General features: G+C 38.5%; 1 protein-coding gene across 1 annotated transcript in view; it reads left to right on the top strand.

Annotated features, from left to right (window-relative positions):
* The window catches only part of LOC134578524 (mucin-5B-like), a 106,378-nt gene that overhangs the window by 84,059 nt on the left and 9,488 nt on the right, over positions 1–12,831 (top strand). Inside the window, exons 13-15 of the mRNA XM_063437507.1 lie at positions 10,619–10,757; positions 10,846–10,959; positions 11,922–12,101. Coding sequence (XP_063293577.1) covers positions 10,619–10,757; positions 10,846–10,959; positions 11,922–12,101 — 433 coding nt within the window. The remainder of the gene's footprint in view (positions 1–10,618; positions 10,758–10,845; positions 10,960–11,921; positions 12,102–12,831) is intronic.

Here is a 12,831-nt window from a genome sequence, read left to right as displayed (position 1 = left end):
AGCCTGCCAACAACGCCAATGTACCCCAGATCTGTCAGGTCCTACTCTGCCTAATGTATGCTAAAAGAACCACAAGAAACACATATAGTACTTACCTGCAAGAAAGGACAGAAGGCTTGAGCAACTGCCTGCAGGCTCCAACTGAAACAAAAGGATTCATGGAAAAGGAACATGTGTGGCAACATAAAACAAACATTTAAAGGAACCCTGGAGCCTGGGAATTCCTGGGACGGAATACAGGAATGAACCCAGAAAAACCCAGCATAAAGAAAACCAGACATGGAATAGAAAACCAGAAAAAACAAGAAAAACTAAACAAGAATTGTAAAAAGAGTACTGGATACCAGAAGCCATCACCAGACTGATCCGCATAACATGGCATGATGTGACAATAGCAGGAGTAATCACACTGCAAGCTTTGTCTAGGTAGGGCAAATACACTACAAAGAAAGCAACAACAGGAGTAATTGAATTCTATTTTAATATATTTATTTATTTTTGCCAGATATATGAATACTTTAAAATACTTTAAAGAAATTTAGAAAATATATTTGAATTTGAAGGCAATATGGCTCTGCAAAGGTAGCAGGCATATTCATAAAGCAAAACTCGGCAGGCAGGATTAATCCACTACAATGAGAAGCATTCTAAAATGTGACAACCACCACCATTTTCTAAAAAAATACAAATGTTTGCTCATTTTAGCACTGAATTAGGAAGTTTATTTTAAACTTGCACTTAAAGGAACAATGTAATGTAAGGACACCTAACAAAGAAGAACCCATTGCAATATATCAGGAGCTGGTGTCCAGTAGAAGAAGAAGAAGAGAAAAAATAGTATTGGTTTATACTCTATTCATAACTCCATAGTGTTGTCCTCATTATTTAGATATCAAGCCCCCGTGAAGGTTTAAAAAGGTTTAGAAGGTACGATTTGCTTAATTTATATGCTGGTCTTGCCATGTCTGGCCCACATCCTCAACTATCTTTATGATATCAGCCAATCCAATGCTATACCATAGGGAAGTATATAGGAGGCAAGTGTGCATGCATGGCAAATCACTGCGGTGTGCCAATAAAATGCTCTCTATGAGAAACATTGATTTCATAACTGAGTCTAACTTGGTTATTGTGGCGGAAGTGACTCTAGTAACTAGATGTGTGTTTAACACTGCAGTGAAATATTGCCCTTTCTACAAAACATGGTTTGTGAGAATATTTATAGGGTATTAAATATTAAAACTAATATTTTATTTAAAAAAAAACAATAATTTTTATTAATATCAAAAATTTATATTTTGGATACTACTCTTGATTGGTTTAAAGCTAAGAGTTACTCACTATTTTAACTCTATATAGACCCTGGAACACGATTGTTAGATATTTATATTTCACACATTAATCACAATGGATTACAAAAATATAGTCTATTGTGACAAATAATTAATAATAATATTTAACACGTGTGACAATAATCAGTTAATATTTGGTATAACAATAGACATACATTATGACAATATTATGGCAACCATAACCACAACATCTCTAAATCACTTGTCTTAGGGTGACTCAGCAGTTCACTCAGAAATTATCTACCAGTAGGGGTCGATATGCTTAGCAAGTGTTAGTACAGATTTCAGTACACATGAATAATCAATAGCTATCATTAATAGTATTCCATAACATAAAAAAAATAATTTCCAAAGGAATTATACGCATGGAACTTCGTATATCACCTCTAGAACTTAACTGATACCATATCAATATAGATGAGAAGATATCAAGATGCTAAAGGAATTATTTTAGAATCAGCTTGATAAATCATCCACACAGAATGCAGAGCCATAAAAGAGATGCTGGCAGTTAGTTAAGATCACACAGTTAGACAATTTAACTATTTCTCCACCATACAGTTACCACAAAAACATTAAGCCTTAAAATTGCTTAACTACAGTATTTAAGAACGCATTACATCTCACTGGAATGTCTTAGTATCTGGTAACAATATTAAGACTCATTCCTGAATTATTAGCGATGTGTCTAATATCTCTGGTAATAGCTTGATATGCTAAACTTGGCAAATTACCAGTGAATAATACAATTCCTTAATTTCAGCTGCAGTCTGAAACCCTGAATTATATTATTCCCTTTTGCTTATTATGATTCCACATATTTTGAAATCGGATTATCAGGTATATTTAGTTTTTAGTAAAATTTAAATTAAACCAATATATAATTACCAATCTTGTAAAATATCTGTTGTTGTCCTGGAGATATAATAGTTTAATGGATGTATGAGTGAAGTAAGAGTGTTGAAAACAAGAGTAGTTTGAATTGCAAAGTGAGCAAACTCTGCAAAAATGTCTAAGTCCAGAATTGGTCTGGCTAACAAACACATTCTCAAAGTGCCTCAAGAATTCCAGAGGGAAAAGAGGTGTCTTTAAAAGTGTTGAGCATCTATTCCAATGCGAGTATGTATGGATCTTTGTTTCTCCTTTTCTAACCAGTGTGTTCTTACTTTTAATGAATTTCATGTCAACTTTTAATGGAATCAGATGGGCATACACTATTAAAATGAAGGCTGACCTCATCCTAGTGGTCAATTTTATAGATTATGAGCAATGGATGGTGCAATTATTCCATGATTGTTTTCATCACTATTTCCAATTACTACTCAGTTCAAAGGGGTTAATTATAATCCATGACGAAAATGACATGGAAAACGGTTATCTTTATAGCCCTTCAATTATAGATAGTTGTCAAATTTCAAAGAGTTTTGCTTAGTTTTTAACAGACAGAGAAGCTTCAATCTCATGGTAATTTTAAATGGCTGACACGGCTGTACTCTGACTCAACTCATGTTTTACAAAGGGGTCTTATTGAAACCTCCATTAAGCAAAGAAACCCTCATGATTTCATTAATTGTTGGTAAGGAGTATGTCTTATGAGCAATTTTCCATCATTTTATCTGTTCTGGATTTTAGTCACACTGATAGTGATGTCTCGAACAGAAAATGTTCGGTTTGCGAACGGCGGACGCGAACTTCCGCAAATGTTCGCGAACCGGGCGAACCACCATAGCCTTCAATAGGCAGGCGAATTTTACAACCCACAGGGACTGTTTCTGGCCACAATAGTGGTTGAAGGGGGGGGAGGAGACCTACTCTCCTCCCCCCCGGCCCCCACCCCTGGGTTCGGATGGGGGCCATAAAGATAATGAGGGGGGACCTACTGTCCTCCCCCTCTCCGGCCCCCACCCCTGGGCGGCAGGTGGGGGCCATAATGATAATGAGGGGGGACCTACTGTCCTCCCCCCCAGCCCCCACCCCTGGGCGGCGGGTGGGGGCCATAAAGATAATGAGGGGGGACCTACTGTCCTCCCCCTCTCCGGCCCCCACCCCTGTGCGGCGGGTGGTGGCCCTAAAAATAACAATAAGTGGGGGACCTACTGTCCCCCCCGGCCCCCACCCCTGAGCGTTGGGTGGGGGCCCTAAAATTAACAATAAGGGGGACCTACTGTCCCCCCCAGCCCCCACCCCTGAGCAGAGGGTAGGGGCCCTAAAAATAACAATAAGGGGGGACCTATTGTCCCCCCCGGCCCCCACCCCTGAGCAGTGGGTGGGGGCCCTAAAAATAACAATAAGGGGGGGACCTATTGTCCCCCCTCAGCCCCCACCCCTGAGCGGTGGGTGGGGGCCCTAAAAATAACAATAAGGGGGGGACCTATTGTCCCCCCGGCCCCCACCCCTGAGCAGTGGGTGGGGGCCCTAAATAAAAAGGGGGGGGCCCTAGTCACCCCTCCCCCCCAAATTTTTTTTTATCTCCCTCCCTACCCCCCTCACCCTAAAAATAATGAGTGGGGGACCTTTAACTAAAAACCTGTAAAAAATTAGATAAAAACAACTTACCATTTGATGTTTTCTTTCTTCTACAATCTTCTTTTTTCAGCCCCAAAAAAGGCCAAATAAAAAACCATAATAACCGACGCAATAAAAAAAAAAAAAAAAAAAAACGAGCGCACAAAAAAAAATCTGTGTTCACCCATGGAGGGCTCCGCGCAGACTGAGCTCTGCAGGGCGGAGGAAGGCTTATAAAGCCTTGCCACGCCCTGCAATAAGGCTAAGAACACTCTGATTGGCTGGTTTAAGCCAATCAGAGTGCTCTTTGTCATTTTACACAGCATGGGAAAATTCACAAGAACTTTCGCCACGCTGTGTAAAATGACACAGAGCACTGTGATTGGATGGCTTGAAATCCATCCAATCACAGTGCTCTGTGTCATTTTACACAGCGTGGGAAAATTCCACAGAACTTTCCCACGCTGTGTAAAATGAAACAGAGCACTGTTATTGGATGGATTTCAATCCATCCAATCACAGTGCTCTGTGTAATTTTACACAGCATGGGGAAATTCCACAGAACTTTCCCACGCTGTGTAAAATGACACAGAGCACTGTGATTGGCTTAAACCAGCCAATCAGAGTGTTCTTAGCCTAATTTCTTTGTAATTTTCCCACGCTGTGTAAAATGACAAAGAGCACTCTGATTGTCTTAAACCAGCCAATCAGAGTGTTCTTAGCCCTACAAGCCTTCCCCCGCCCTGCAGAGCTCAGTCTGTGCGGAGCCCTCCATGGGTGAACATGGATTTTTTTTTGTGCGCTCGTTTTTTTTTTTAATTGCGTCGGTTATTATGTTTTTTTATTTGGCCTTTTTTGGGGCTGAAAAAAGACGATTGTAGAAGAAAGAAAACATCGAATGGTAAGTTTTTTTTATCTACCGGTAATTTTTTTTTTTTACAGGTTTTTAGTTAAAGGTCCCTCCCTCCTTTTAGGGTGAGGGGGGTAAGAAGGGAGATAAATTTTTTTTGGGGGGGGAGGGGTGACTACGGTCCCCCCTTTGTATTTAGGGCCCCCACCCACCGCTCAGGGGTGGGGGCGGGGGGGAAATAGGTCCCCCCTTATTGTTATTTTTGGGGCCCCCATCTACCGCTCAGGGTGGGGCCAGGGGAGGACAGTAGGTCCCCCTTATTGTTATTTATAGGGCCCCACCCACCGCTCAGGGTTGGGGGCCGGGGGGGACAATAGGTCCCCCCTAGGTCCCCCCTTATTGTTATTTTTAGGGCCCCCACCCACTGCTCAGGGGTGGGGGCCTGGGGAGACAGTAGGTCCCCCCCCTTATTGTTATTTTAGGGCCCCCACCCCTTTTTTGTTTTGTTTTTATAACAGTGAGCAGCCACAGGCTGCTCACTGTTTAATAGACATGCCCCTACTCGCGGTATTGCGAGTAGGGGCACAATTTACTAATACTAAGTAATTTTTACTTAGTATTAGTAAATTAATAGGGGGCGGACCGAACATCGCATATGTTCGCCGTCCGTGGCGAACGTGAACACGCGATGTTCGCCGGGAACTATTCGCCAGCGAACCGTTCGGGACATCACTACACACTGACTATCCATTGTGTTAAAGTACGTATTACTGATAAGTAATATGCTTTATATATATGTAAATATTTTGAATACATACATCTAGTGTTCTAATGTAATAATAATGACATTTTATTCACTGGATTCTATCTTAGAATATGTAACATTTATGAAAGAGGAGTGATATTTTAGGATGTACAAAAGCTTGATTATATATTTTAAGTCTGGGCTTTCTCAACCTCTGTTTTCTTTTTCCAACACTTTGGTTTCTATCCATGCAGTGTTAAGCTGCAAAAGATGGAGAATGTTATCTTAGCCACATTCCAAGGTCCAAGCCTTATCTCATTTGACTAAATGAATAGAGTTTAAGAGAAAGAAAAAAAAAGTCTCTGTATCTTTTACATTTGAATGACACAAAAGGGAGTCACCATTGCTAACAGTGACTTGCCATATATTGATGTTACCCACAAAATGTCTGACAGTTAAAATGTCAGTCACAGAACTTACACTACTTCATTAAGATGAGATGAGATGGGTGCCATTAGTGTTCATTTAATCTTAACTCAAGTCACTAAGGCTTCTTTTTTTCTTACTGCTTATTCCTTTGTAAATTGCTCCACTATAAAACCTTTAACATGCAAAGTGATTTAATTGGTTTTGTGTTTAATATTATTATTTGTCAGCATGTCCACCTCCAATGACCTACTTTGATTGTGAAAAAGCTGAAGAAAATGCCAAAGGGTCAGAATGTCCACAGAGCTGTCAAACTCCTAAGACACAGTGTGTGAGTACATAACTGCCATATTAACACATTCCACAGTCGCAGCGTGTTTTAGGAAGTGTAGAACAAATTTACAGTTTTGTCAAAAAATACATTTATTTTGTTATTTTACATTTAAAAAACAACAAATCTGCTTACTTTATAATATCGAAAGCAAACCTGCCCCTTTTCTCTGGTAATGTAAAACAATGCTGTTTCAGCGAAAAGACAATGCTTGCATTTTGCCAAGAACAAACCTTCCTTCTTAACCCCATAAGGCAATTGTCCAAGTTCTTAAACTAAACAAAACCTAGAATTTGTGCTATGTGTTTGCTCCACCATTATTTAAGGGTTTCTCTTTAAGTACCAGTATATTATATACTGGTTTAAAAGGACAGAAAGGACTTTATTTTAAAATCATATATGTATACCTAACACACTATTAAGTATTATTAAAAGGTTAAAAATGGGGAAAAAATGCATTTTCAGATTTTTTGCTTATAATAATTTTGAAACATGCAATTTAACTAAAGAAAAATAACACAACATATACTTCTGATTGTTAAATGTGTCTAGGATTTACATTTATTTTTGGTAGTTTCTAATTTTCCAACTCCCCTCCTAATTCTATACCAACCCTACCCCTAATCCTATGATTCCACTAATGCTAAATATAAACCTACCTTATTTATATTGATTGCCAGAGGGCAAATAGTACCCTAAATTATCATTCACTTGCAAAAAGCAAGTGAATGGCAATCTTGCAGAATGCATTTACTTCCAATTTAAAAATAAATAAATGGTGCTTTGTGAATATTACTACTCTTATACTTTGTTTAGGGTTTAGATAATTTTTTTACTGATTTTCATCTGGACAACGAATGCATCTGGCCGATATTTAATCTGGTTGGCCAAATTGCAATAAAAATTGAATTTAGTAAATATGAGAATTGCCATTCTGGCCGGAATTCATATTTCTTTAACCCCTTCAGGACCAAACTTTTGGAATGAAAGGGAATCATGACATGTCACACATGTCATGTGTCCGTAAGGCGTTAAACAGATTTTTATCCATCTGGACACAATCCTGTGTTTAGTGATTTACCCTGGGAGACTTTAAAGGGAAACTCCAGTGCCAGGAAAACGATCCGTTTTCCTGGCACTGGAGGGTCCCTCTCCCTCCCACCCACCAATCCCCAGTTACTGAACGGGTGAAAACCCCTTCAGTCAATAACCTGAGGCAGCGGCGATGTCCCTCGCCGCTGTCTCCTCCTCCGCGCCGCGCCGCTCCTCCTACTGGCTCCGTCGGCCGGCGGGCGAGACTGATCCCGCCCACCGGCCGAGGAGACCTAATGCGCATGCGCTTTAGGTCTCCCCATAGGAAAGCATTGAAAACGAATTTCAATGATTTCCTATGGGGATTTGAGCGACGCTGGAGGTCCTCACACAGGTTTCCTGTGCTATGGACCAGGAAGAGACATCTAGTGGCTGTCTAGTAGACAGCCACTAGAGGTGGAGTTAACCCTGCAAGGTAATTATTATAAAATTATTTTTTTTTTATTTATAAAAAACTGCAATAATTACACTTACAGGGTTAGGAGTAGTGGGAGTTGGCACCCAGACCACTCCAATGAGCAGAAGTGGTCTGGGTGCCTGGAGTGTCCCTTTAAGAAAAAATGTGTAAAACTGGTTAGTGTAGTTATGAATATTGAACTCTGGCTATTAATTCCCCTCAATTCATTATACTAATTCACCTCCATTGTTAATTAGTATAATGCCCGCAGCTTATATATTTATTTATTACTGGTATTTATAAAGGGCCAAAAGATTCCGCAGCGCTGTACAATTAGTTGAGAACGTACAATATACACAGACAAATACAAGAGCCCTGCCCGTAAGCTGATATCCAGCCATTGGAGCTCTTTTATACAACGTGCTTAGCTAGATGGCCTGTGAGTTTACAATCTAAAGGATTACCTAACTTAGGGATTCTGTACATAGCAATTTTCTGGACAAGGTTTTATAACTGAAGCAATATTCAGGATCAAGTGAATGCTTCAGTTTTAGGATTATGCCTCAGAATTGCTATAAATACATAACCCTTTAATGTTCTAGAAATGTTATTAGGCTGTGCCATTGTTTGTCTGCTCCTTTATTAACAGATTACAAAATAAATAGCTACATTTATCATTATATAGAAATTACGCTGCTATTGTGTGAAATTTGACTGTTTTGTTTTTTTATATTTACAAGTCTGTTTAATTTTTAGTAGGCAATGCTCCTGATGATATAAAGATGATATAAAGATCTATAAACTGAAATATTTTTTTTTCTATCAGTAATTCCATCTTAGAATTCAATTTATTAAGCTTTCCAAATGATTCAGTACTGTTAGAAAAAATGTTCCAAATCATTTATCTTCCAAATTCCTGTAAATGAACACTTCTGTAGGTAAATAATTTGGAAAGATGTTCTAACAGTATTGAATCATTTGGAAAGCTTATTAAAGCGAGGCCTTAGTTGTAATTAAAATCAAACAACTTTTTTTTTCTGTTTTTGATATTGGGTATTCAAGACATCTCTCTTTTTTCCAATCTCTGTATTGTTTGTGCTATACTGTGACAGTACAGTCCATTGTGTGTCTCAGGCTGCTTGTGCCCAAAAGGATTGTTTCTAAATGACAACGATACTTGTGTCAAAGAAGAACAGTGTCCATGTGTTCACAACGGCATCAGCTATCAGCCAGGAGATTATGTCACTTTTCATTGTGATTTGTGGTAAGTTTTTATTTTAAACTATTTGGAGCCTAATTTACAATATTTTTGGAATATAGGAAGCAGGTTTTTTTTACCCCAAAAACAGTTGTAAAACACTGCCTGCAGTCTTCTGTTGCTAGAGGGGAGTCCAGGAGACTCTAGTCTGCATCTCCACCAAATGCCGGCTTGAGCATAATCCTCCCGCGAGCCACAGCTATTCAGAGCATTGCTGCTAGGTTGACAAAGCAAGGCTCTGAAACTACTCAGTGCTCAGTCTGCACTTGATAGAGTTCCTCTCCTTTGGATCACCAGAGAACATCATGTCCCCCCACCCCCTGGCCTAAGGTAAGAAGCAAAGTGGGGAGAAGGATTTTAGATAAAATTAGTTTAAATCCAAATAATAATAATAACATATCCAATTTCTCCCTTCTCATCCCCCATCCCAGCCCACAAATTCAAACACTGTACACACATATATTACATTCTCTACAAACATACATTACAGTGGTGGAATTGATGCTCAGATGGCACCGGTGCAAGAAATTATTTTGGAATCCCCTTGCACAATGGTGGCCAAAAGATAGATTCACATCTGATGGACATATTTGTCGATGCATCGTCAGTTGGGGATCTACCATTTGCTCATCATTGCATTGTTTTATTTGTGGGTAGTTTTTGTGTGTATGAATGTAAGCATGTTTATTTATGGAGTATATGTGTGTGAAATGAAGGGGTCTGTTTGTGTGTACTGTTAGCATTTGAATGCAGTTGTGTGTTAATGTGTACTGTTGCCACTTAGAAGCAGTGGTGCATATGTGCAGTGTGTTTGAAAGCAGGGGTATATTTGTGTGTTGTTTGTGTCTGTAATTAATGTTGGTGTTTTAATACAAGTGAATGTAGTGTTGGCATTTAAATGCATGTAGTGTTTGCATTTGATAGTAGGGTTGTGTTTGTATATAGTTTTGATGTTTCAATGCACATATTCACATATGTTGCCACACACAGTGACACTGAAACATACAGATACACATATGTACCCACACTGACACACAAAGGTCTGTAAGCTGTGAGGAAGTGAAAGGTAGTCACTTTTTCTCAGCACACACTGCAGATATTAAAGAGGCTGGAGCACCCGACCGGGTCCCTGAAGAGATCTGCCCTTTTGTCAGGTTTTCCTTAAGTGTATGGGTTCCCAATGGGTCCCCAATGCCCGCGTGCCCCGGTGCAGCTGGTGGAAGTTTTGAATATGATACACTATATCCTCTATACACCAACGCACTACAACCCCTATACACACGCATACCCTATGCTCACACATACTACAACCCCTATAATAATAGTAATGGATGTTTTACTTCTTTACTCTAAATTTCTAGTTCAAATATATGGATGTTTCTTTCATTATGGTGCAAAAATATTCTGAAAAGTATGGTAGTTGATAAATCACTAAATGTATGTTTATTTAAGAGTTTAGTTTCAGTTCATGTAGTTGCTGCCTTTTTGGTTTTACCCCACTAAAATAAAAACCTTTTCATTACGATTTATTTAATTTCTCCTGTTCATTTAATGTTTTAATGATGTATTGCTAAATGAATTTAGATTGTTAATGAATGTGATTTCAAAAGGCATATAGAATGAAATAGCAGTTGTAAAAGATATATCCCTGTCTGCCAACAGTGTGTGCAAGAATCGGACTTGGGTATGTGATAAGAAACCAGATAAAGGAATCTGTACAGTGTATGGAGAAGGGCATCATATGACATTTGACAATAAGTGGTATACTGCGAGTGGAGATTGTGAATATACTCTACTACAGGTAATAATTTATGAAGAGTCATAAAACAATCTATTGTGTACATTATATTCATCTGTTACACATGTTATTTTTTTTTGCCTTCACAAAGGACTACTGTGATGCTGATCACCTACAAAAAGGAACTTTCAGAATCAACATAGAAAACATCCCTTGTGGGACTACAGGAACGTCTTGCTCCAAAGCCATTTTAGTATATCTAGGAGTAAGTAATTTATTTGTTGTGAGACACACAGCCAACTTTTTTCAAAAAATAAAATAAAATCTTAAAGCATTGCAGAGAAAGAAAAAAAATCTCTCAGGAGCACTGGGAGAACTACCCATTTAATGTGTTGTGTGCATTCCAGTTGCAAGCTAGACCACCCCCAAAACTCTGAGTGCTATGCATAACAGCATGCATCAATTACCATGTCTTCTGTCACTCTGTAAGATGCTAGCAGCAATCCACCAATGGTAATTTATGACACTCCTTGTAAACCTCATTCTGATGGCTGACATTGCTATGGGTAACAATCATGCATGCAAATTTATATATTGATGATGCCGTTGCTGTTATCCCTACATATGCCAACATCAGCACTTCAATGGCATCCTTATGTGGTTAAAAAAGGTCAATGTCAGAAAAACTCAAAGTACAGGTCCTCAAGTCAATGCTCATATAAAGCGGCAATGATTTGTGTACCCTGCTGGAGCATAGTATTCTACGCATAACTGGCCCAGTATTTTTATGCTTATGTGTTTCTCACTTCTTTGCTATTGAAATCCCTGTTGATTATTTGAGTTATTTATATTACTTAAATCCATTTTGTTATTAATATTATTTTATATTCATGTGGCTAGTTTTTAACTTATATTGACTTCTGGAATTTCTGGCTCATTGGGATAACAAGGGCTGGAGCCTTTAGGGGTATGTTGCGCAACCCTGTGTCAAGTTTTCAAATGCAATATGTCATTTAGATTTAGGCACACATATCTACTAACTGAGTAATAAACTCTTATGATTTACGATTTTCTTTTATTCAATAGCGCATTCATTATTTTTATTATGCATCCATTCTATCTAATGTAACTCCTTGCACATATTTTATATTTGCTCTGTCTATTGTTGGAGGGCACTTAAAACTCACCATGAACTAAATAAGATCTGAGTTTTATTTTCATATTCAGGTTCACAAGCTTATTCTCGCAGATGGACAATTTGAAGTTGTAAGAAGAGCTAGCAATATTGATATCCCTTACAAAATACGAAGTATGGGCAATTTCCTTGTCATTGAAACCATGAATGGCATTGTCCTAATATGGGATAGAAAGACAAGTATCTTCATTCATCTAAGCATAGCTTTTAAGGTAAATCTGAAACAAGTCAAAGTTTTTTAAGAAATATACACACATGTACATATGTATGTGTGTATATATATATATATATATATATATCCAAAGGTAGTAAAGGGAGCACACTAGGTCTTGTAAATAGTGCAAAAAAGTATTTATTGCATTCAAAAGGAATACAACGCTGTGGTACAGCAAATCAACGTTTCGACCCTGCTGGGTCTTTATCAAGATCACAGTGCAAAACATAAAGTACTGACAATTTATACATAAACATATGTGGAACTTACCAATTAGGATGATCGGACAGCCTGTAGACTGAAACCCGGAAGTGAGGAACCACCACGTGATAGTGTGCGTATAACGTGTTACGTATTGCGTAAATAGCGTAGTTGCTAGGTGTTTACGTCAAAAGAGTGAAAATTGGGTTAAATGTTACGTAAATGGCGTGGTCACCGAGTAACTACGTCCAAAAGTTAAAAACAAACGCCCGGACAGGGCAAAATGAAAATACAGAGGCTACAGTAACCTGCCAGATTGTATACATGAAGCCCTTAAGCCCCTTTCATAAAAATCCCCTAATGTGCATCAATGTGTGTATTGAAATAAAGTGCCGTGAATATGTGAAAGAAGTACATAAAAAAAAAAAACTTACAGTGCGTAAACCGTGTACAAATCTACACATAAGAGGTTGGGAGCGGGGCTGGACCATATGGCAAACAATAAAATAGTAAGTATTATTGTATCA

Source organism: Pelobates fuscus, chromosome 12, assembly GCF_036172605.1.
Source record: "Pelobates fuscus isolate aPelFus1 chromosome 12, aPelFus1.pri, whole genome shotgun sequence".
NCBI classification, from domain to species: Eukaryota; Metazoa; Chordata; class Amphibia; order Anura; family Pelobatidae; genus Pelobates; species Pelobates fuscus.
The sequence above is the reverse complement of the archived record's forward strand: the minus strand, read 5'-3'. Positions and strand labels throughout refer to the sequence as shown.